General features: G+C 37.9%; 2 protein-coding genes across 4 annotated transcripts in view; one reads left to right on the forward strand and one right to left on the reverse strand.

Annotated features, from left to right (window-relative positions):
- The first annotated feature begins 1,218 nt into the window (after nucleotides 1-1,218).
- On the forward strand, nucleotides 1,219-22,312 carry CCNH (cyclin H). 2 transcript variants are annotated; one of them, XM_080803958.1, is made up of 9 exons: nucleotides 1,219-1,607; nucleotides 4,074-4,196; nucleotides 6,386-6,459; nucleotides 7,479-7,689; nucleotides 12,431-12,594; nucleotides 15,948-16,018; nucleotides 18,485-18,596; nucleotides 21,532-21,592; nucleotides 22,144-22,312. In XM_080803958.1, exons 1-9 carry the CDS (start codon nucleotides 1,368-1,370, stop codon nucleotides 22,180-22,182), a joined length of 1,095 nt encoding a protein of 364 aa, XP_080660084.1. In that variant the 5' UTR covers nucleotides 1,219-1,367; the 3' UTR covers nucleotides 22,183-22,312. The 2 variants fall into 2 exon arrangements, with proteins under 2 accessions (XP_080660084.1, XP_080660083.1); XM_080803957.1 differs by having other exon boundaries at nucleotides 1,238-1,607; nucleotides 21,532-21,607.
- Nucleotides 22,313-24,251: 1,939 nt separating this feature from the next.
- Nucleotides 24,252-26,134, reverse strand: part of RASA1 (RAS p21 protein activator 1) — a 112,126-nt gene continuing 110,243 nt past the window's right edge. The window contains exons 25-26 of one of the 2 annotated variants that reach the window (XM_080803956.1): nucleotides 25,383-25,512; nucleotides 24,437-24,575 (exon numbers count right to left, since the gene is read on the reverse strand). In XM_080803956.1, coding sequence (XP_080660082.1) covers nucleotides 25,429-25,512 — 84 coding nt within the window. In that variant the 3' untranslated portion in view covers nucleotides 24,437-24,575; nucleotides 25,383-25,428. Of the gene's footprint in view, nucleotides 25,513-26,134 lie in introns of both variants that reach the window. The other variant, XM_080803955.1, reaches the window with a different exon arrangement.

Raw genomic sequence — 26,134 nt, forward strand, 5'->3', positions numbered from 1 at the left:
GTCATGAGTCAAGATCTAATGTACATACTAATTTATCTAAATCACCTCATTTCCTGCCTATCTTCTGAAAACTTTGTTTTTCCTTCAAAATTATTCTTCCCCATTACACAATATTTTAGGGTGCTTACAATCCACTGGACTCATAACTTGCCATGTCCTTCCTCAACATCATCACATTTTCTCCTTTCTCTCTCTTTTTAAGCCAATTTGCTAGTCCAGATTACCAACATACATTCTAGGAGTGTCTAGATTTCCAAAGTTATAAACTACAAATATACAAGTTTGAGGAATTCAAATAACTCTGGCAAACTCTACCCTCAACTGTACCTACCAAAATGAAACAAACAAAAAAACAACTCTCCCTTAAACCTCTAACAACATTTTCATAGAACACAGAGACCCTGCCACCTCTTTTTACCTACATAAATTTGACCTATATAAATACCTAAACTCTCTTCATCTCGTTTTTATCTGTTTTTTGTTTTGAGAAAAACAATTTGCTGTAGGTCAGTCCATCTTTATAACCCCATGTATGATGCACAGAATAAGGTCTTCCCAAATGGGACAAATAACAAAACCAGTAAAGCTTTTTGGAATCAATATAAATTTTGTATCACAAATGCAGTTTTGAAAATACTAGTAATAAAAATTGTGAATCTCTTCGGTATTAACAATGGGTTATTGCAAGTCTCCCTTGGGGCAATAACGAAAATGGGAATTCAAGAAAATCCTAAAGCTACCATACATAGTGCTTCAGATATGGAAATGGAGTAAGATTAGGTAGTAATCAACAGAGGGGAAGAAAAAGGTCAGGGGGGAAAGGACAGGGCCTTTTGAAATGAGTTTTTTGTAATGTTCCAAGCACATTCTTCCGTAAAAGTTCCAGGAATGCTTCTGCCTTAGGACCTTAAGTGGTCCTTATCTGCCCCCAAATCTCCTCCCTTCTCCCCCGCCGCTTTACCTGATGGGCCTACTACCTTATGCCTTTAAAGCCTTCTCTCAAAAGTCACCTTTTTAGTGAGGCGTACTCTAAACACCCTACTTGAAAGCTGACAATTTCCCAGGTCCTTTGCCCACTTCTGGTTACTCCAAGTAAATTGTTCACACCTTCCTCCTCTTTTGGACATTTCTGCCTGGCGCTTCTCCTTTAAATTTTGTCGGGAAGGGGCGGGGCTAGGGCCTAGCCTCACGGAAAGGAGGCGTATACCCGTAGGCTCCGCCCACTTGCCGGCTGGACGGACTCACCGGTTGTTCTCCTCTTAGTCCGCTCCGGAAACGCGACTGCGGACGGAAATATCACATGATCTTAACGTCAACGCGCCCGCGCCGGCCGAACGGACGCCCTCGGTTTCTGTGGGCTCGCGTTTATGCCCCTGATTCTTGTGCTGCAGGAAGTAGTAAGGACTGTACTGTGCCTTTTTCCCCTCACGGTGTTGTGGCGTGTGGGGTCTCTTTTTCCAGACTCCCGGGGCCTGCTTTGGGTTTTCGCGATGTACCACAACAGCAGCCAGAAGCGGCACTGGACTTTCGCCAGTGAGGAGCAGCTGGCACGACTGCGGGCCGACGCCAACCGCAAATTCAAATGCAAAGCGGTGGCCAACGGGAAGGTGAGGAGTCTGGCGGCCTCTAAACTCTTGAGCAGCTGCTGCCCACTCCTTCTCTATCCTGCCTGCCGTGGGGCTTCCACACTCCTTCATCTCCGCTGCCCGTGCCTCTGCGGAGTGTGGGGCGTTTTATTTAATAAACAGGCGAGTACTTCGCCAGGTGTTGTGGATACAGAGACCGACAGCGCCATTAACGTAGTCAAATGGCAGAGGAGTAATCAGTAACATGGCGAAGAAAAGACTTGATCCCGTAGTGCGGGACTAGAGCTTTTTATTAGTTAAGAGGATACGTAGGGGAAGGCTTTTCCTGGGAGTTGATGGAGAGGGGGAGAGAGGACGTTCCCGGTTGACAGAGCCACAGGTGCAAAGTGGGAGGTCGGAACTTGCAGGGTTTAGGGCGGCTCGGTGGAATGCTCCGGATCGTGTGGCAGAAGCTCAAATAGAGGAGCTTGAAAGGCTGGAGAAGGTATAGACCAGGAGCTTGTAAGCGGAAGTAAGGAGTAAGGAGTAAGTATGATGAGGAGATGGGGAATCTTTGAAAGATTTTAAGTGGGAATTAATCTTTCAGATGCTGTTTTAGAAAGAGATCTCAGGAAGCCTGGTGGTGAATGGATTGGAGGGGGCGGGAGACTGTCAGTACCTATTGACTGAAGATGGTTTAGACTTTGGTCCTGCCAGCCAAGTCCTTTCTGTTATAGCTCACACCGCCCCCCCCCCCCCGCAAAAAAAAGTTCACTTTTTTTTTTTTTTTCCAGTTTATTTACTTGACAGAGAGTGAACACAGGCAGGGGGAGTGGGAGAGGGGGAGAGGCAGGCTTTCCGCTGAGCATGGAGCCTGATGTGAGACTTGATCACAGGACCCTGGGATCATGACCTGAGCCAAAGGCAGACGTTTAACAACTGAGCCACCCAGGCGCCCCGCTCCCCCGCCCCCCCCCCCGTTTTACTCTTCTTTCACAAGTTCCACCATCCATTGTAGTACAAGCTTCCCTCTAGCAAGGCTTCCATGTATCAGACCTGTTGGTACTGAGCTGCTTTTTACATTTAACTCATGTATGTTTCATACCCCCTGATTCTTGTGCTGCAGGAAGTAGTAAGGACTGTACTGTGTACCAGGCAGTATTCTAAGCATTTAGTAAGTGCTAGCTCATTTAATCCTCACAACTATCCCATGAGGTAGATGCTGTTATTGTCCTTGCTTTACAACTGAGGAAACTGAGGTGTGGAGTGGTTGAATAACTTTTCAGGACTACATTGCTGGTAAGCGGCAGACCCAGGATTTTGAACCCATTTCTGTTCTGAATCATAATCCTGTGCTGTCTCTATAAAATTAGTTTGTATTAGTATTACTTTCCTTGGCCCAACATTAAAAATAATAGCATAAATTGGGTGGTTTAAAACATCAGAAATTTATTGTTTCACAGTTCTGGAGATTGGAAGTCTAGGATAAAGTTGTCAGAATATTCTGCAGTTTTTAGGGGAGAATCTTTTCCTCTTTCAGCTTCTGGTAACTCTAGGTATTCCTTTGCTTCTCCCTCTTTACATAGTGTTCTCTCTGTGTTTGTATCTTCCCATGTTCTTGTTATAAGGATACCAGTCATATTGGATTAGGAGCCCATTGTACTCCAGTGTGACCTCATCTTAACTAATTACATTTGTAGAAACTCTTATTTCCAGATAAGGTCACATTCTGAGGTACTAGGGGTCAGGACTTCATTATACCTTTTTTTTGGTAGTCATAATTAATCCAATAATAACACTGCCTAAGGGGCGCCTGGGTGGCTCAGTTGGTTAAGCAACTGCCTTCCGCCCGGGTCATGATCCTGGAGTCCCGGGATCAGGTCCAGTGTCCGGCTCCCTGCTCAGCGGGCAGTCTGCTTCTCCCTCTGACCTTCCCCCTCTCATGCTCACTCTCTCTCTCAAATAAATGAACAAAATCTTAAAAAAAAAAAAAAAAGAAACACTGCCTAGTAGGTATTTGTTGTAAAATTGTTGTATTATTAATCATCTAATGTATTCTGTGGAGAGTTTATGAAGACAAATGGGGAGAATATTTTAAGTGTCATAATCATCCTTGAGACCCTTGTCGATTTTTACCTCAACCTGTGTGACTTAGTGACTGAGAAAGGGATGTTGAAAGCTTTCCAGTCAATGACAGTATGTATCTTCTTTTTGATTTATAACCGACATCAAGCTAGTGAGCGTGCACACCCTCTGTCATGATTCTTTTTACCCTAATGAAGCAAATGTCCAGCTGACATTCTAAGAAATTGTGAAATGATGGTATAGTTTTAGTTTAGCAAATATTTCACTAAAACTGTTTTGTGTAATAATTAGCAGCTCTATAAAGAGGAAATGATATATGGCATATTTCCCTTTGGTTGGAGATACAAACTAAATTTAATCTGGACAGAGAAAAGTATTTTAAGAGCATTTCATTGAACTTTTGTTGTAACTTTTGGTCTAAAGGTTCTTCCAAATGATCCAGTCTTTCTTGAGCCTCATGAAGAAATGATGCTTTGCAAATACTATGAGAAGAGATTATTAGAATTCTGTTCGGTGTTTAAGCCAGCAATGCCAAGGTCTGTTGTGGTAAGTTACGATAGTGATAAAGTAGAATGTCCTTTAGCTGACCTCTGAAATCAGAACTCTTCTAATCATGTAACTCAGTTCTCTGCCCACTTTAGGCAAATTTATGTATTCACGTTTTTGTCACTTTATGTATTTTTTTGATGAGTTCCTTAACTTAGGAATTCCTGTATCATTTCTTACAAAGTATTTTCATTCTCATTTCATTGTCAGAAGAATTTTGAGATCTGCTAGACAGGTCATAACATCCTCATTTTACAGAGGAAGAAAATACTACTTTCTCTCTAGGTTCCCAACTAATGACCAACAGAACTGGGAGTAGAACATAAACTAGTGCCTTTTCAAATCTGACAAACACGTTTGAAATAAGTCATTCATTCATCTTTTGCAGTCAGATGCCCCAGCTAAAACTCATGCCATAGAAGTTTTTAAACCTTGATTAGGAGATAAACCTGGAGATCTATCTTTGGGTAAAAAATTGTCTTGTGTTTGTTTCAGATGTATGGTTCTGAGGACTTCATTTGTGTGGGTGTGGTTACTGTGTTGTGGCAGTGGTGAGGAGAAACAGGTAGTTAGAGTTTTGTGGCTATAGGGACTTAATGCACTATCCTTGAAATTGTTCCTTTAGCGTGTATTCTTATTTATTGAACATAAACTGAGGTTGAAAAGCTGAAAGATAGGAGGATTATAAAACATTTTTTCATAATTATCTTACAGGTTTGCTGTGAATATCAAATATGAAGGTCTGTCTTAAGTGAAAGTCTATCTTAACTTTTAAAGTTATATAGAGTGAATAACTTATGACTCAATAGAGAATAACACCCCAGGAAATAATTTCCATTTTTAAAGTTGAAAAAAATTGAGGTATATTGAAAATACCAAGTTCAAAAATATTCATAGTGGTTTTTTTGTTTTGTTTTGTTTGGGGTGTTTTTTTGTTTTGTTTTTTGGTTTTTTTAGTTTACCTGACCTTCAACTGAGAGATGAAAGATTTATAAAGAATTTTATTTTATTTATTTATTTTTTAAAAGATTTTATTTATTTATTTGACAGACAGAAATCACAAGTAGGCAGAGAGGCAGGCAGAGAGAGAGGAGGAAGCAGGCCCCCTGCTGAGCAGAGAGCCCGATGCGGGGCTCGATCCCAGGACCCTGGGATCATGACCTGAGCCGAAGGCAGAGGCTTTAACCTGCTGAACCACCCAAGCGCCCCAAAAGATTTATAAAGAATTTTAGATGGACTTAATTAGTTGTCTCTAGATTTGGTTCCATGTTTTTCTGATAAAAGAACTATAACATAGTAGTAATTTATTACTGAGTTTTTTCAGACGAAGAAACTGAATTCTTGCATGAACTTCTTTGTGGAATTTGTCTTTGTATAACATGCTTATTTAAAACTGATGAAGTTTTTTTGTTTTGTTTCACATAAAATGACAAAGCTAAACTTTTAAAATAATTAAAGGGAAACTTTTTCTAACTTAAAATAGATAAACATCTGTTCGTTGGTTCTAGCCAAATGACATGATGGTTAAATGATGATGTGTGACCCCAAACAAGACAGTTAACCTTACTGATGGTCAGTTTCCTTCTCTATAAAGTGGAGATAGCCATACCTCACCAAGCTATTGTAAGGATTAAAACAAAATGATAGCTTGATGCTTGGCACAGAGTCTGGCCCATGGGATTCAGTCAGTAAAGTGGTAGGTGCTGTTTCTACTGTTCAGTTTGGCAACATGATCATAGTTCTATTGCACAGATCCAAAGTGGATTTAGAGAGAAGGCTTACTGCCCCAACTGTGTTAATTCTGTCCATTTTTCCCACAAGATTGACTGGTTAAACTGTGAATATTTGTATGTTTCTCCTTGATTTTTTTTCTAATCTAGCTAGTGTTTGTTACTCTGAAGTCTAAAACAAACACACACACGAACTTTTTAAAAGTAAGTCAGTGAGTGACCATAGGAAGGGTAACCAGGGTGAGTGAGGAAAGACAACAAAGGGTCTTTTGGCTGTAACATTTCCATGGTAGTTCATCACAATTTATTTTATTAAAAAAGAATTAAGAAGTTTTGGTATTTTGTATGGGCACCTTTTTCAAAGAAACCTTTGCATGACTTAGTTTAAAAAAATGTTTTAAATAAAATTTAACATGTATGTGTGACTAGATTCTGATAATGTATTATTTTTAATTGTAGGGTACAGCTTGTATGTATTTCAAACGTTTCTATCTTAATAACTCAGTAATGGAATATCACCCCCGGATAATAATGTGAGTATAATTCTAACTTACTGATTTTCATTTAAGAAAACCTTTATTTGTGTGGATAAAATGACTTCTTAATAAAGGGTAAATAGAGTTGCATTCTGTTATGAACTTATACTATCCTTATACTCCTTTTACATCTATAATACTACCCTCCCTGTAATACTGATGGCATCTGAACTTCAACTTGTCCATATTCAAATTCTGTTTTTCTCAAACTAACTTTCCTAGTATCTCTTTCTGTTAGTGGTACCTTTCTTCTCTTTGTTGCTCCAAGAATCATTCGTGGTACCTCCTCTCTTTCTGTATCAATCGGTTTACAATTTTTGTAGCTCCAGATTCATTTTAATTGAACAAAGTTCCATTGAAAATAAAGATGAAGCTAGTATGAGACTCATCAAAGAGCTTGCTCTCAATCACATTGTTCCTGTTTATTTTCTCCCTTTTTCATTTTCTTTTCTACCAGTCTAGGTCAGGTCCTGGTTACTTCCAATCTTGATTTTTGTGGTAATTTTATTACTAGATGCTCACTCTGAAATTTATGGTAGTAGCCATGAGAGTTTCATAGGTTGCCAAGGTAATAATCTCTATTGAAATGCCTTCAGAGATTTTACCGATGGCCTTCCACAGTCTTCCTTTAACCTACCTGTCTTCCCTGGCTTCCCCAGCTTTCTTCCATCTGTGTATACTCTTGTGTTCTTCCGTCTACATTTCATGATTCAAAGTACTCTTATTCTGCAGTTATTTTTCCAGATGTTTATGTTGAACTATGTGAAACTGCCATTAAGTCAATAACGGTTGAATGCTGTGACACGATTATACAGTTCATCCTATTACAGTCTTCTAATAGATAAAAGCTTGAACAGAAAACTCTTTTTTTTTTTAAATAAATTTCCTGCAATGTCTAGCATAGTCACTTGTTAATACTAGGCATTTTTAGAACTTATTTTTATTAATAAAATATTCAGATACTTCTTAAAGTATGTAGAGATCCCATTCCCATCCCTTTATTTTTTTTCCTCTAGGCTCACTTGCGCATTTTTGGCCTGCAAAGTAGATGAATTCAATGTATCTAGTCCACAGTTCGTTGGAAATCTGCGGGAGAGTCCTCTTGGACAAGAGAAGGCACTTGAACAGATTTTGGAATATGAACTACTACTTATACAGCAACTTAATTTCCACCTTATTGTCCACAATCCATATAGACCGTTTGAGGGCTTTCTCATTGATTTAAAGGTAATCTTGTTGATAGAAAAAATAAGCTATTAGAATATACACCTTTGCTAGTTCTTTAACCAGAAAAATCAAAATTTTATTATTACTTGTAATCATCCTGGTCATTACAACATAAGCTCATCTGAAATGTGAGTTCAGCTTGCACCTCTGGTGCTATAGTTCTCAAATTTCAGGGCCACCTGGAAGGTTTGTTAACTCAGATTGTTGGGCTGCAGTTCCAGAGCTGCTCATTTAGTAGATCTGCAGATACTTGTCTAAGAACTCTAATGAGGACCACTATCTGTTTGGAGTAGTGCTTTTGAAGACTTAAGTTAACTCTTCTAACTCTGAAGTATACTGCCATGGGTCTCATTTAAAGAACCATAAATTTTAACTAGAATATTGCAAAGTGATTAACATTTTTAGTGCATTGTGAATTTGAATCAATAGGGAGGTATCAAAAATATAAGGAAATAAGCATGGACAAAAGCAACTCAAGTTGTTTTGTTTGGGGCCCTGAAAGGGGACTTGGACAGTGTGACTGAAGTCAAAGTGGAAGTCAAAAACTGGTTCATGTATGTCAGTTGAGCAGCCAGATTTGGGTATGTACCGTATGCCAAAACATTGTGCTTAAGGATTTAGAACAGCTTCAACTTTCATAGGTCTTACAGTCTAATGGGAATGGTAATCATATATCCAGTGTGCTAAGTGCCATAGAAGGAAAGATACAGGATACTTTAAAACGGGATGGCAGATTGAGAGGAAAAAGATAGTTGTGAGAAAGGGTCATTTAGAGTGAAAATCAGAGCAAGAGGAGGAATCCGGTAGTAGAAGAACATCCCAATTAGAGAGACTTCTTTGGTCAAAGGTCCAGATTGAAGAAACTGTGGTGCACTAAAGAACCTAAATGGAGCTTAGAGATAGAGGAGGAAGACTGCCATGGAGTGCTGCCTGAGTGGAAGGTAGAGTCCTGGACTGTGGAGGTGATAGTAAGGATTTTGAATAGAGCAACAGGACCAGCATAAGGCTTAAGTCTGGGCAACGGTGTAGTTTGCAGTTTAAAAAAATCCTGTTGGCAAGCTCTTGCATCAGTCTGCAGCAGCTATTTATTGACGTATGTATGTGTCAGGCATAATATGAAGAATGGATTAGAATCAATGAACGGATACCAGTAAGATGCTCTTAAGAGTAGTCCAGGCACAAATGGGTAAAGAAGATATGGTCCATATATACAATGGAGTATTATGCCTCCATCAGAAAGAATGAATACCCAACTTTTGTATCAACGTGGATGGGACTGGAGGAGATTATGCTGAGTGAAATAAGTCAAGCAGAGAGAGTCAATTATCATATGGTTTCACTTACTTGTGGAGCATAAGGAATAACTCAGAACATTGGGTGAAGGAGAGAAGTAGTTGGGGGAAATCGGAGGGGGAGATGAACCATGAGAGACTGTGGACTCTGAGAAACAAACTGAGGGTTTTGGAGGGAAGGGGTGTGAGGGGTGGGGTGAGCCTGGCAGTGGGTATTGAGGGCACGTATCGCAGGGAGCACTGGGTGTGGTGTGTAAACAATAAATCTTGGAACACTGAAAAAATAAAATTAAAAAAAAGTAGTGCAGGCAAAAGATGGTGATTGGTTTGACTTATAGTGACTGTGAGTACAGAGAGAGCTTCCTGGACTTAAGAGATACTAGTCAGAATCACTAGAGCCTGAGGATTGATTTCATAAAGAGATTAAGAACAGAGGAAGAACCCCCAGGTTTCTGGCCTAAGCATATAGGTAATGGTGGTTCACTCCCTGATACAGAAAACACTGGCATAGCACAGATTTGTTGATAGTGGAGGGGTCAGGGTTGATGAATCTGGTTTGAGACATAATTTCCAATTCCTGCAAGCATCAAGTGTGTCTGGAGGTGGGAGAAGATGGCAAAGTTATAGGTATAGATTTGGGTGTTGATGCTCCTGGAAAATTTAAAGTGGACTGGCCCAAAGGACCATTTAAAGGGTAGAGAAGGGTACCTGGGTGGCTCAGTCAGGTAAGCGTCCACCTCTTGCTTTCAGATCAGGTGATGATTTCAGCGTTATGAGATCAAGCTGCACTATCGCTCTGCGAGCATGGAGTCTGCTCAAGATTCTCTCCCTCCACCTCTTCCCCACCCCTATTCTCATACTCACACCAAAAAATAAATTATTTTCAATGAGTAAATGGTAGTTAAGAGAAATATAAGAAGCTATTAAGGAGACTGAAGAATATCCAGAGAGGTAGGACTTTCTGGAAAAGTGAAGTAGAATACTTTTACGAGTACGCGTCACTCTCTAATCCTGTTCAGAATTCAGGCAAAATAGAAGCAAAAGGATAATGTTTGCTGGATTTAGTGCCAGAAGGGTCATCTGTGATTTTTGTGAAATTAGTCTCCATTGAATGTGGAGGAAGAAAGCGGATTGGAGCCAGTTGGGGAATAGATAGCAGGTGAGAAAACAAGTATTTATAACCTGGATTAAACAGCTTGATTTTTGAAGTGGGAAAAGATGATTGATTGAGAAGATAGGGGAACTCCTAGAAATAGATGAGAGATGGTTTTCGTGTTTTGTTTTGTGGAAGAAATGATGTGAAGAGCTAGTAATGAGAGAAAGCTTAAAGGAGGAAGTGAAAAATAAGTAGCTCAAGTTTGTCTCTGGAGTAAGGTGGAAGGGACTGGCATGGGATTCAAAGCAAAGTATAATTGGCCTTGAGAGAGTAACAGCTCTTTGAACAGAGGGATAGAGGAAAGCATGGGTTGAGGACCATATTATGCCTGGGGATTGGTGCTGACAGGAAATGGAGTGTCTTTCTTTGTTAAAGGCAGAGATGATTTACAGAGAGTGATGGGGTTTCTGAAAATTACCAGAGACATTGAGACAGGTGGAAAATGTTGTATACAGTCAGTGACAGGTGGGAGAACAAATTTTCTATGGAATATTATCATAATTAGGCAGTGTTGAGAGCCCTCCTGAAGTCCGTGAACTTGAATTTATACTAATAGTACTAGACCCTTTGGTGGTATTGTTTTCTGTTGCAGCACCCAGAAATGTGGATATAGTTACAAAGCAGAAGATTGCTTGAATTCAGCTGTTGTTAAAGTTTTGTCTGAAATATGTTGGCAGCATATTGGGTCAGGGAATTCTGAAGTGAAGTGAGGATCAATGGACACTGGTGAGTGTCCACTGTCCACAAGTAGACAGATAAAGGGATAAAGGACCAAAGGATCTGAGGAGGAAGTTGGAGAATAGCTGTGAAGTAACTGAGCAAATATATTGGGGGAAAGGAGTACCGTGGTCATATGGAATGTTTGAATTTCTCATAGCAGAGGAGGCATTTCTGGATAATATGACATGGGTGTGACTGTACAGTTGACTCAGGGTATTTTGTTGAGTGTAGAAGAGATTTTTTTAGTGCCTTGGGACTTGAATGTGGATATCTGAAATACATCTAAAGGTTCAGGATTTAGAGTTCAGTGTAGAAAGAGTTTTCAAAGAATATGGGCTCATCTGTATTTCTTGGGCATATTCTAAAAATAATTCTGTAATCAAACCAACTCCATTTCCATTTACTTGCCAAAAGTAAACTTTAAGTAGCAGAAATTTCAAATGTAGATGAGGTGGTGCTTTGATTCCTAAATGGCTGAATTCCAGCTGAATCCAAGGTGGATTGCCTGGGAAACCTTTACCTTGGGATGTGCCTTTCTTAGGTCAGCTTCAGACCTCTCTTCCCCTTCTTCCTCAGGTTGAAAAGGACAAAGAGAGGGATTAACGTAAATTAGAACAGTGCCAAGTCCTATACTGGGAGCTTCAGATAAATTATCTTAAAGCATATATTTCTTATTATGAGTTGTGATTAAAAAAGAAAAGTTTAGGGGTGACTGGGTGGCTCAGTGGGGTAAGCCTCTGCCTTCGGCTCAGGTCATGATTTCAGGGTCCTGGGATCGAGCCCCGCATTGGGCTCTCTGCTCAGCAGGGAGCCTGCTTCCCCCTTTCTCTCTCTATACCTGCCTCTCTGCCTGCTTGTGATCTCTCTGTCTGCCAAATAAATAAATAAAATCTTAAAAAAAAAAAGTTTGAAAGTCACTAAGGAAAAGCAGATTCTTCAAACATGCAGAATTTAATGATTACACTTTTGATACATTCTGGTGCTGAATACAAAACAATCTTAGATGGAAAGATTAAGCTGAGGTATTACTTTTTTTTTTTTTTTTTAAGATTTATTTATTAGTTGGGGCGCCTGGGTGGCTTAGTCATTGAGTATCTACCTTCAGCTCAGGTCATGATCCAGGATCCTGGGATCAAGCCCCGCATTGGGCTCTCTGCTCAGTGGGGAGCCTGCTCCCCTCCCTCTCTCTCTGCCTGCCTTTCTGCCTACTTGTGATCTGTGTCTGTCAAATAAATAAATAAAATCTTTTAAAAAAGAAAAAGATTTATGTATTAGAGAGAGCGTACATGAGCAGGGGGGGTGGGAGGAGAGGAGGGCCAGAGGGAAATAATCTCAGGCAGACTCCCTGCTGAGTGAGCACTGGGCTCCACAGGGGACTGAGTCCCAGGACCCTGAGATCGTGATCTGAGCCAAAATCAATAGTAGGTGTTTAACCAATGCAGACAGCCAGGCACCCCTGGGATGTTACTTTTATAAATAAAAGAATCCTGTATTAAGCATTTTCTTGTTAATATAAATATTTTTGAACTATTATTGTTGCATTAACTCTCAGAAATGATAACTTTCTTTTTAGACTCGCTATCCCATGATGGAGAATCCAGAGATGTTGAGGAAAACAGCTGATGACTTTCTTAATAGAATTGCATTGACGGATGCTTACCTGTTATACACACCTTCCCAAATTGCCCTGACTTCAATTTTATCTAGTGCATCTCGAGCAGGAATTACTATGGAAAGGTATTAATCTGTGTTTTAACTTTGATCAGACTCAGTTTTTCCCTTTCTGGAGAGTGAATTTTTAAGTGCTATTCAGTTTGTGACTTAGTCGTTTATACGTATTGTGTTCAGAGGGTTGGTGAGAGCGACAGAGAGAAGAAATGAGATGACCTTTTATATATTTTTTAAGATTTTTTTTTAATTTTTATTTGTTTTTTAAGATTTATTTGAGAAAGAGAGCAAGAGTGCACAAGTAGGGGGAAAGGGGCAGAGGGAGGAGAGCCAATGTGGGGCTTGATCCCAGGACCCTGCAATCATGAGCTGAGCCAAAGGCAGATGCTTAAGGAACTGAGCCACCCAGGTGCCCCGTCACCTTTTAAAAGAAATCTTTAAAAATTGAGTGTCTTTGAGCTGAGAGGATCCATTTTATGACCAATGTAGAAGTAAATCAGGTGATCCTGGAAAGACTGATAGAGCTGTCTGTAAAGAGTGAACGGAGAAGTTTTGTGAACTTTAAGCAACATGTGCACGGCAAATATGTTTGCCTGATTTACTGTTATTCTCCTGCTGTGGAGCCTGTGTGGCATGTGGCATTCAGTAAAGATCTGTTGAATGAGTAATGCTTCAGGGGATGTCCATATGAATTGCACCTGAGCTGTAGACACCTATAGCTGATGCATAAATGCACAGTGAGAACCGGGCTTTGCAACAAGCCCTTTACCTGAATTAGCCTTACTTGACCCTCTGCAGTATCTCGTGCACAGATTAATTAAACACTGTTTTCATACTGATTTGTAACTGAAGCACAGGCTAGAAGCAAATGAGATTTTGTAAATTTTTATAATTTCTTTGTGACCTTTGAAGTTCTGCCTGATCTTAGTCCTAGAAAAATCTGAGAAAGATAAGATTTTCTAAACTTATACTGTTCTCCACGTTTGTAATCCCCTCATCCAAAATTTCAAAATCCATTGATAATGGTGGTAGCAAACATGAACAGATATGATTTAGTCTTTATCCAGCTTAATGTGAGTGTTTATGTGTTTCCTTACAGAAATACGAATGTACTGGTAACAGGCTACATCCCCTGACATCACTGCATTGTTGCACATTTCTTGGTACTTTCCCTAGGTTCCCTTTCCAAAACTTGAACAGTTTATGAATTTCAAAACAAATGCAAGATAAAGGATTGTGGGCTTGTTTTTAATTCGTGGTATGCCTCTTCTCCACAAACACAGCTCACCAAATGTACATAAATATACACTTTTAATCCCTAAGTGATCTATACCTCCATTTATTTAACTAAGCAAAACTTTATCAAGTGCCTTCTCTGTACCATGCACTCTACTGTTAGAATGAACAAAGCTATCAGTCCTTGTTCTAGTTAGGAAAGACAGCAGATTATTGATATCTATGGAGTTTAGATGCGAAGCTTCCATTCTCTAAGAGAGGAAAGCCTCTTTTCTACAAGTCAGATAGCCAGATGTCTGATTAGAAGCATCATATCCGATGCTGTGTGTATGCAGATTCTCCAGTGGTGAGATTCTTATGGAGAGGGATGAAGTTTTTGTCATCTTGGAAGTGTAGTTATAATTTCAGATAGCTGAAACTGAAATTGTGGTAACTTGGGCTCATGACAAATTAAATACACTTTTGAACTTCCCAGGGACTATGAAGAGTTGGCCATTTTTTTTCCTTTGAGGAAGTATTTATAAATCATTCTTAACTTCTGATTTACTTTGCAAACTCTGGGGACACATTGGAATTGCCTTTACATTTATTGCTGGTTTCAGAAAGGGAAAGCCCTTGTGCTATTATATTCTGGGTGACGCTTTAGATTAATACTTACAGGATGTTATTTTGTTAGTTCTGAGTTGTCTTCTCTTTTACTGGATTTTGAGATTTATTTTTCATCTCCTAGCTTGACTTCTTAAATATTCCTGCTTACTTATGGATTTTTTTAATCAAAATATTAAAATTCTAATTCAGTATTGAGATTGAGTTGCTAACTTACAGGTTTGTTGAGGCAGAGTCTAGTCAGCTAACTCTTAGAACTAAATGTTTTGCTCTTATGTTTAAGAAATGAAAAAGAGTAGAAAGAGACAAAAGAAAATGCCTTAAGTGTGAGGGTTTGGGAGAAAAAGGAAAGGAAAAGACTAATAGTTATTTTGAATTACTGATAACCAGAAATGTATTAATTGTTAAGGGAGTTGTTGATTCTTGTATCTAAAATTAATTCCCATCAAACTTAGCTATCAAAACTTATGCAGTATCATTTAAATAATCTGGATAGTTAAAAAGAAGGCAACAAAATTTCCTAAATTGTCTGTTTTAACTGTATTTCACCATTTATTCATTTTGCTGTTTTTCAGATAAATTAATAATTTCTTTCTACTTGTGTTTGAAAGATTACTTATGCCTTCACAGTCTGTTCACTTGGGCTTTTATCAATTATATATCAAGTTCAGAGTAGCTAAATATTTAAATATAGAAATTATTTTCATGCTGCTATCATTGGTTGCCAGAAAAATGATAATCAGCCTTTATATCCATTTATGGAAAAGTATTAACACTTTGATTTAATAGATGTAATAGCTTTGCAAAACATGGTATTTTTTTTTTTTCCAAAAGATTTATATATGTGAGAGACAACCAGAGAGGGAACACAAGCAGGGAGAGAAGCAGGGTCCCCGCTGAGCAGGGAGCCTGATGCAGGAGTCTGTCCCAGGACTCTGGGATCATGACCGAAGCCAAAGGGAGACGCTTAATGACTGAGCCAACCGGCACCCCAAAGCATGAGGATATTCCTAACTGGTTTGAATACCTATTAGTCCCAAGAAGAGCACCTGTAGTTAACTTGCTATTAAAGGAAGAGAGAATCCTTACTAGTGCCATGTTCCAGTTCTGCTACTTCCTAGCTTTATGACTTTGGGCAGGGGACAAGATCATGACTTGTCTGTGCCTGTGACTCACATTGCTCAAACTGCTCAATTACTCAAATTATTCAGATTGTAAAATGAAGTTAGATTCATAGAATTTATATATTAAAACATTTAACAGTAGTAACAGTCAATACTCGAAATGTTGTATTCATAACCATTTTCCCTCTGAAAGTTTATATATTACAAAATTTAGGCAAAAGAATTTGGATATTAAACATCTTTTAAACTAAGTTGTATTAAATTCTTAAGACTATAATAGTTAGAGTATATAGTTTTGTGGAGTTCGAAGTATTGTTATTTAATACTTTTAATGTAAATTAATTTTAAAATTGCCCTTGATGAAATGAACGTGGGGGAAACTAATTGATGATGTCATGTTTCTCAAGATGCGGTATGTGTTCAGTAGATTAAAATGTTTTTTCCTTTTTCTACCAGTTACTTGTCAGAAAGTCTGATGCTGAAAGAGAACAGAACTGGCTTGTCACAGTTACTGGATATAATGAAAAGTAAGTAAAACAGGGCACTTTATAAAATGTTCTTCTATTACAAAGCTACTTTCTAAATATCATCTTGATATTTAACTTCAGGTATCAATCATATAGATTGTTGTTTAGATTTACTTTCATTTCCTGGATCATGGAGGCATTAAGGATACATCATCGGTGGAGAACAAGTAGAGCGATCATGAAAGGAAGTAGTTTGTACACATAGAGAACTTATTAGGAAAGTGAAAATAGAAGACTCAGAAAGGGTTAAGGTTTAAAACAGAGTCCTTTTGAAGTGTACACAGATATATGACAGTCACAGGAAGAGATCTAAAGGGAACCAAATTAAAGCTAATACTTAAATTTCGAGTTGTTTTGTAATCAGCTAATTTAATTAGTTCCCATCATTTGCTAGTCATGTTGGTATTACAAAAGTCGTGGTTCTCCACTAGGTGTGATTTTTGCAATGTCTGGGACACTTTTGGCTGTCAGAACTTAGGGTGGGGGAGTGGCTAGTACTCACATCTAGTTGGTAGAAGAATGTTCCTAAACATCTTATAATGAAGTGTAGCCCCTTGATAAACTGAAGAATGACTCCCCAAAGATACCCATGTCCTAATCCCTAGAAACCATTAATGTTATCTTAGAAAGCTGTTACAGTTTGAAGATCTTGAGATGGATATCCTGGATATCCAGGTCACGGGAGTCTTTATTAAAGAAAGGCAGAGGAAGGTTTGACAGAGAAGACAAAACAGAGAAAGATTTGAAGATGCAAACCTTAAAAATTGGAGTGATATGGCCACAAGCCAGGGGATGCTGGGAGCCAGAAGCTGGAACAGGAAGGAATGGATTTCCCCCTAGAGCCTCCAGAGGGAATGGGGCTCTGCTAACATTTTGATATTGGCCCAGTGAAACTGATTTCAGACTCCGGGGCTTCAGAACTGTGAGAGGAGAATCCATTTCTGTTGTTTCAGGACTTACTGAGCTTAGAGTAATTTTTAATAGCTGACTCAGAAAACAAATATAGCCTCTCACAATGAAGAATTTTCCAGCCCAAACTGTTGGCAGTACCAGTGTTGAGAAACCCTGTCTTAATGGGTGAGTAGAGATTACCCACCCCTCTCCTTCCTTCATTCTTGCCTGTGTATCACTGAAGGCTCATGGCTACTAGGCATTAGAGTTAAAAGTCATCTGTGTTTGTCTCCCTTGTGTTTGTGCTACTTGTCCTTGTTAACTAAATATGTAGCTGAAATACTGGGTAAGCCAATAAAATATGAGATTAAAAATCATGGTCTTGGATGAGGGTAGTAAATGTGTTTTATATGTTTTATATTTCAGAAGGTAAGCTGTTTCAGGGCATGTAAATAACATTTCTTGATTATCTGCTTGAAATGATCTTGAGGGCTTCCTTCAATTGGGAGTGATGGATTTGTGATTTACGAATCATAAAACTGTAGGTCTTCAGTTTCACCACTAGAGGGTGCACTTCCAACGCTGTGATTCCACCAGAGATCTTAGGATCACGGATTTTGTAGGTAAAACGAGCCTTAAAGATAACCCACTGTGCTCATCATACAGCTAACAGCTTTTGACTGATTTCTTCTCAGTTCCTTCATTTTACTCCACTTGTTTTAACATGAAGTAAGAATAGCTTTTGACAAAACACTCAGAGCTATAACAATATTAAGGTATCTTACTCAAGTTTTTGGAACAAAGATAATCAAGCCACAAGTATTAATTCATTTGAAAACACCGCTTTGTTACAGTCCAGCAAGCTCTGCCTGTTTGGCGCATGTGGCTGACTAATAATAAGCCCTGGATCTCTCACCATTCCCCTAAAAATTCTTGAGACTTATATTCTTTGGTTTATTGTAGTTGAATAATGCAAACAGACCAGGGGAGAGGACATTTTGGCAGTTGTAAAGTCACTGACACAGTAGTTCACTTTTAGCCTAAGGAGGACATTTTTGTTTTCTTGGTGATGCTTTATTGTCTAGGTGCTGTATTTTTTTGAAGCAAAGGATCATTGACACATTTTTACTAAGTGTCCTCCCTTTATTACATGTCACCTAATAATGGTTTCCTTTGTAAATACAGTCTTTGGGCCACCATCTGTAGCACAGAATGTTATAAATACAGCTGGCAGAGAACAAAGAATGTTCACTGAATCATGGATTTTTAAAGCCTTAAATCTGAAAAGGTGACCATGGTTGGTCACCTTTGGAAGGTGGTTGGAAAAAGTATTGACTAGATTGTAGAACTTGCTTCTTTTTATGCTGTATATGATATGGGCTAAGCAGGAGACCACTGTAATTACTTGAAGTATGGTAGTTACTGGATTTTAATGCAGAACATTGCAAATGCTGGTAATAATCACATTTCAAGAGTTTTATTATTGTTCCCATAGTAAGTTGGGAAAATACTCAGCTCCCTTACAGGAACAGGACTTTTTATTATCTAGTATAAATCATTTTTATCTCCACATAGGTATGAGAAACTTGGTAAAAAAATATGAGCCACCCAGATCTGAAGAAGTTGCTGTTCTGAAACAGAAGTTGGAGAGATGTCACTCTGCTGAGCTTGCCCTTAATGTAATAACGTAAGTAGGTGGGGGTGTTATTTAAGGATGGATATAATTGTTCTTGAGGCTAGCTCATCCTAAAGTCACTTAATTGGTGAATGTTTGCTTTTGTGGGGAAAAATGACTACCCATTAAGTTGGGTTGTCTTTAATTGAGTGGGCATTTCTAACAGGATTAAACACCACACAGTAGTTTGGCTTTCATAATACCGTTCTCCTCATATGACTAATGTTATTCTTTGGCTTGCAGGCCCTGTCCGTTACTTCTCATGGGACCTCTAAAGTCTTCCTAGGGAATCTCCAAACCTCTTACTGTCTTTTAATATTTGGGTTCTTTGCAGGTCTGATACCTTGTCTGAGAGAACAAGTGTACTGTTTCAGATTTACTTCTTTTAGCTAGAGCAGGGAAAGTTGGCCTGTTTTCTTTCAGGGATGAACTTTAAATTGAAGACAGATTAAGTAGGAAGATGTGCTGTTGGATATTTTCTTGGCAGCCATAAGGAACACCCATAAGGTCTCTCACTGATTTGTAGGCTGAATGTGGAAATCACAGAATTCGGGTTCTTTATGCTTTGCAAATTGAAGGATCTACTCAAACCTCATCTTTTAGGAATTTAAACAAGGTGGGGGTGTGGAAAGGTAATAAGAATGAGAAAACTGTTGCTTTTTTCTGTGGAATACATTCTGATTCCAAAGTTCTACCTTATTAATATTTAGTGGGAGTTAGCACTGCCATCTTACAGTGAAGATGCATCTGAGATGTTTTTGATCTGTTATTGGTGTACTTACTGTACTGCATAATGTCTGAGAAACCAGGACAGTATTCTGTGGCCTTCAGATCCAGGTACACGTGGCTTAAATTCTTTAGAGTCACAGGAGAATATCCAAGGATTTATGAAACATGCAAAATGTGGGACTACTTTATTGTATCGTAAATGTCACTGCAAGGCATGGCTCAGCATAGAACTTAAAATTGGTAGATCTCACTTGTGGATTTCAGTGGTAACTCACAGAAATGAAGAGTGGTTACAGAGAAGTAAAGAAATGTCGACTTGAATAAATCAAAGTATTGCAGAACCGACTGTATTCTTTTCACAATGATTTTGAAGTGGGCTTAGACCAACGGTTGGCGAACTGGCCCAGAGGCCAAATGTAAACTACTACCTGTTTTTACAAAGACTTGTACTGGAACAGAGACATGCCCATTAGTCTGCATACTGTCGGTGGCTCTTTTCACACTGCAGCAGGAGTTAGGTAGTTGTGACACAAGTGAACTGTATGGCCTACAAGGTGTGAAATATTTATATTGGCCATATAAAGAAATTTATCGCCCTCTGGATCACCACTGGACTACTAATTTATCCTTCTAGCTGCATTAACTATGAATGGTCTATAATCCAAAATTGCTAACTGCCAGAGTACCTCTTACTCCAAGTTGCTATGTGCTTTTTTTACTACGTCAAGCAAATTCTGCATTTTTGTGAGTACTTGGCAGGGGGTGCTTTTCGGACTATCTAAAAAGGACTTTTTAAAAAAAAAAAATGCAGGATAAAATGCAATAAATAACAAACTACTAGAATGAAATACACAAAACACAAGTTGAAATTTTATTCGATTTTAGTAGTCATAAAATTAATCGATGGAATTGTTATAAAATTTTCTAAACAGAGGCTGTTTCTGTACTTCACCTTATTGCAAACTGAAAATCGTTCATGACTGGTCTGTGGACCACAGTGACAAGCATTACTTTAGGACAAAATAATTTGTTTTCCCAGTCTTTAAAATTCCTTTATCTTTCTTTTTCATGACACAAACAATTAACTCTATTGTCATTACTAAAGTCAGTACAGGTAAACCAAAGTTCTCTTTGACCAAAACCCAAATCCAGTTGTGACCTCAGAGGTAATATCTAGTTGGTTTATACCTTTGCCAGTCTTTTCTCTGCATGTGTGTATGAAATAAGTGTTTTTTTCCTCTATGAATGCTTTCATACATATCGTACAACTTTTGTAGTGTCAGTCTTTAACTTTTGCCAGGCTGGGTGAGAAAACAGTATCACATTGCTATTTTAATTTGTATTTCCCCTATTACTATGAGGCATTGCTGTTTCTAGTTTAACAGCCATTTGTATTTCTTTGATATTGCCTGCTTACAACCCTTGTGCAGTTTTTTGATGTTACTTTCCTAACATTGTTATTGTGTCTTTCAACTTGGTGGTATCTAGGAGATGTATGTTCTGTTTTGTGCTTTTACATTTGAATACCACTTCTAACCCTAAAGCTAATTGTTATTTTGTTTTGTGTTCATCTGCTAAAATGATTTAGAATTATTTATGAATGATGTGAGGTACACATGTCATAACACTAATTTTTTTTCAAAAAAAGTCCGTTACCTAGCTGTTTTTTAAAAAATTGTAATTTTCCCCAATTACATATTCCTTATAAATTCATATATGTGCATCATTGTTTTTTGCCTATCTGCCTGATCATTGATCCAGTTAATTCTTGCTAATACCACACCATAAATTACTTTATCTTTCTTACATAGTGTTTTGATGATAACTGGGACAAGGGCCCCACACTTTATTCTTTCAGATTCTTTTGCTCTTTTTGCATAGTCTTGCACATCAGTTATACTTGACAGTTTCTATGAGAAATTTTATTAAGATTTTAGTTAGAATTGCATTGAACATAGAGATTAGAAAGATAATGTCTTCCTCTCCATAATGCATCTCTTTACATCTTCCACACCTTTGTTCTTCAGTAGATATATATACAGTATTTCATATAGCCTTGCTAGAATATATATATTTAATGGATATATATTATTTCAGATATATGTATTATATATATGTACATATATATATGTAATTATAACGATATATATATATATATCCTTGCTAGTTTATGGTTTCTGTTGCCAGTTTTAGATTATTGATGGCTGCTTAATTACAGGAAGAAGAGGAAAGGCTATGAAGATGATGATTATGTCTCAAAGAAACCCAAGCATGAAGAGGTATGTTCTCCAAAGGTAAATTTTAAAAATTATTTTTATTGTATAATCTAGTCTGACCATACTGTTAAGATTTTATTTTTCCAGAATGCAAGTATTACAAAGGCGTGGGCTTTGAAGCCTTCATTTTTTTTTTTTTTGCGTCCTTTTTAATGTATATTCTTCTTGTTATTATCATAGGATTTTTCTCACTTCTTTCTTACCCTGTTCTGAAGCAGTATAATGGGTAATTGATGAAGAATCCTTCCTCTGGTTATGGCAGGCAACAGAAATAGATGTAACATGCTAAATTTCTGCTCTGTTTTTGACTTCCAAGGATTCTTCTCATACCCTTTTGAGAAAAATTGTACTTTACATGTCAGATATATATTAATAATAAGAGGCAGAAGGTCACAGTTATAACCTTTACTCCTGTCATTGGTGTAGTCTCGTGAGACCAAACCATAGTACTGTAAGATTGAACTACTGAAGATTTTCCTGAAAGGTAAGGAGCTAAATAGTGCTGTTACGCTTCAGTATAATGTTATTCTTACTACTTTTTCTTTCCTTCTTAGGAAGAATGGACTGATGATGACCTGGTAGATTCTCTCTAACCATTTGAAATTGACTTTCCAGTGCTAACTAATCAACAGAAGGATGAAGCATGCTGGCATTTAACTTTGTTGAAAAAAGAAATAATGTGAAAGCATCAAATATATTAAACTTTTCTATTTGTTAAATTTTTTTCCTTTCTCTCAGGCTAGCTTTATGTGAAATAAAACCCCTGAAAAAAGCCCGAATAGCACCTGGTTTAGATAGTCTTGCCCCATCATGACTAATACCAAATCAGTCTTTTTGCAGTAGCCAAAGTTGTAATTTGCCTTTAGTGTTTTAAACAAAATAAAAGAAGCAAACCTTTTTTTTTTTTTCTTCTAAGAAAAGCACCAAAAAAGGTCACAAAAAATTAACCCAAGTTATCACCTTTAAATCTGCTAGGAAATGTTTTTTGCCCTCTAGAAACCTTTATAAATGCCTTCTCAGATGTCATCGTAGTATACTTAGCTTTCTTATATATAACTCCTGTACCTCACCTGTCAAATGCTTCAACTGAAACTAAAAGCTAGTTATCCAGGGTAATAATAATCAGTATTTGTTGTCCTCAGTTAGTTACCTGAAAACACTACCAAGTAAGTAAGTTCTAAAGAAGAAATCAAATAAACACACAGTCTTGAGTAGTGGTCTAGATAGAAAATTAAGTTGCTGTAGGTCTGCAGATAGTCGAGAATTGTACATTCAGTGTCAAAACTAACACACACCCTCAGGTGGATCCATATAAATAGATGTTATGGTTATTATTATCAAATGAAATATGTTCAAGACATTGAATTCAAATTGAAGTGAGTTGTTAAAAAATATAACTGCAGACTGTGGTACTTGATCTTGGTTGTCAATTTCACTTCATGATTCTGGTCAAGTTCTAAAGCTCTCTGTGCCCATTTCCCAAGGTGCAAATGGGGCAAATAATGCCTACTTTTCCCAGGTCTAATGGGAATAGTGCTTGCATATAACAAGTGTTGCACATTGTAGCATTTGTCCAGGTATTTAACTGTGATCTTACTCAGTTTCTAAGTTGCAACCAAATTGATTGTTCCATTTTTTTCTAGAAAACTGAGTTGCAGAAATTCTGTGAAACTCTGTAGCCCTGTAAATCTGAGTCTGATGGATACACAGCTGTCCTCAGTGTCTGTTCATCCCAGGCTGCACTTGTCATTAGAGTATAGGTACCATTTTAATTCCATCTCACTATGTGAGGGCAGTATTTACTGTATGCATCTTCTAATAATTCTTTATGTTTGAAGTTTTTGGTTTTAGTTTCTTCTCATTGTGGGATGAGGCATGAAATTCATGAAGTGTGATTTTACAAACATGGACTGGAAGAAGCCAAAGTTAACAATCTTCCAGAGCTATCCAAGGCAGTGCTGCTAGCCTCTAGACAGCATTGTGAAGTGTTCATACTTTATCTTGTTTCCCTTTTAAGTCCCTAAGCTTTGGTATCAGAGCAAGGTCCACATTTATTTCTGAAAAGTCTCCTAGCCAGCCCCATTAAAAAAGTTGGAGGTTTTATTTCATTTTTGACCCAACTAGTTACTGCAAGGAGTACAAAGGTAAATGACACGTTTCCTATTCCACCTCAAGAGATAAAGATGGCATTAAAATATAAAAGGCAGAAGAGGAATTTTCAGCCTGGGAGAATGGCAGAGGATAGGTCAGTATGGCTAGAGACTGAGGGGTGATTAGTGGGGAGGACTAAGTTGCCTAGCACTAGAATTTGGACCTCCCTGGACTGTGGTGAAATGTTTTTGGAGATGTCACTGGTCTATATCCCTTTGGCTTTATCCTGTAATCCATACTACTGCCATGGTAGTCCAGCTGTAAAGCAGGAGTGAGGGAAAAGTAATGGAAATTGAGCTGACACCAAGGAAAAGGAGCACAGGAGAGTAGACTGGGTTGTCTGGCTTTTGAACATCACTGTTCACCTGCCTCTACAGAAGTAACAACTTCTCATAGCTTAAAATTGTGCTGTGCATCAATCTTTTAAATCCTTGATTATTTTTCCTGTATTAATTTAAAGTATTAAGTGTTTCTCTTAGAATCTAGGCCTTTAGAAAAAAATTTTTTTGTTGAAAATGCTTTTCTGCCACGTACTTCTTTGTACGCCTTCTCTCTCCCACAAAATTATGGGAGGGAAGGAATTCTTGCTTGTTTTCTTCCTGGCCCTTGCTCTGGTACTAAATTTGAACTGCCCCTAAAGGAGGAGGAAAATAAACTGAATGCTTACCTGTATTTAGACAGAAGTAATCAGTTACTCAAGATATCCCTTGGTTTTATTTTAACTTAAACCCTTGTGAATACATCACAAAAATACATATACAGAAGCAAATAAAACTATACAAACTATATATGCAGCAGATAGAACAAGTAGTCAGAAGTTCAAAGATGGATAGCTCTGTAAAAAAATCAATTTAGAAATGAGTACTTTCAACAAAAGCATTCCAGATATTTTGACACATAAAATAAATGGTAATCTATAGAACGGATGAATGGGTAACATGCATTGATCAGTACAACAACCAATAATATTTACTGGATTCAAACTATTTACTGTTGTAAACATTTAATGAAAGCATCATGAACTCTAAATAGTCTTTGACAATTCCAACAAAATAAGTGGTATGTTTAAAAAATAAAGCTGATGAGCAATAGGTCCATTCTATATATTTTCTCTTAACAGTTCCAGCAAGAGAAATAGCACAGTATTTTAAAAAAAGTATACAGCAAAGATTGTTCCTATTATAGTGGCAGACTCTGGAAACTGTAAATACAAATAGTCATTGAACAGTCAAACGGTCGTATTCCTAATAAGGAGGAAATTACAGTAGGAACAGTGAGCAGTCCAGTTATGCTCAATTGTCAAGAAAATCCTTTTTCTTGTCAGTTGATTTCATAGTTCTTTTTCCAAGATACAGCAAAACTTTGGCAATTGGATGTATTGAAAATATATTTTTCAAGTTCAGTCAGCATTTTGTTATGTGAAAGGTGATCTGTACACCAAGGCTCAGAAGTTGGTAAAGATTGATTCCATATGTGGAAAAAGTGCAAATTTCCTGCACAGATAGCTTACAAAGCTGCTGGCACATTTACTCACCAGCAGAATCTTCGATTTTGTTTGCATAGCTCACGCATCACTGGAATGTGGAAAGGTGTGCTATTTTTTTGGCAAGAGCAAAGGAGACATTATACTGATGTGAATTACCGTGTTGGGCATGCTGAATCCAAGCAGCACACTTGGGCGAAGTCTGCTACCTGACATCATTAGTTTTTGTATACTGGTTTTGTTTTTGTTGAAGCAGTTCTGTTATAGCCAGAAGCTTTTTCAGTACATGCTAAACAAGGAAAAATAGTATGAAAATAATTAGTAAATAAATGAAAGTTCAGTCAGAAATTTCAGGGAACCTGGATTTTGGAAAAAGCCACATCAATTCAAAGGAACTCATAAAATAATACTAACCATTCTACTCAAAGCATAAAATTGTGAATGTTTCTATTAATTATTCAGTCCTTGACTCAGTATTTTTGGTCAAGATAAGATCTTTGTACACTAAAGAGAATTTCATTTATTTGCCATTTTCATATCTACTCAGGACAGAACATCTTGCCAGAAGACAGACTGATCATTACAAATCATCCTAATATCCGTAAGATCACGGAGGAGCAATCAGCTTGCAGCCCAGTGAACACTATCTTACTTTTATTTAAGGCATATCATAACAAACTCAGCCCCAGTGTAGCTGGAAGGCATTATATACACCACAGACACTAAGTAGGCCAGTGGCACATACTCTGCCTAAGCTGCTAAAGTGAATGGAATCTTAGTGAGCCAGAGGAGGTTATCTAAACTTGAGGATTTTAGAATCCTCAAATCCACAAACACAATGCTTTAATTTTAATCTCTTCTTCAAGGCTCCTACCAAATGGTTGGCCAGTACAGTGACAGTCCTCAGGAGG

This window comes from Martes martes (genome assembly GCF_963455335.1).
Source record: "Martes martes genome assembly, chromosome: 5".
In the NCBI taxonomy this organism is placed as follows: Eukaryota; Metazoa; Chordata; class Mammalia; order Carnivora; family Mustelidae; genus Martes; species Martes martes.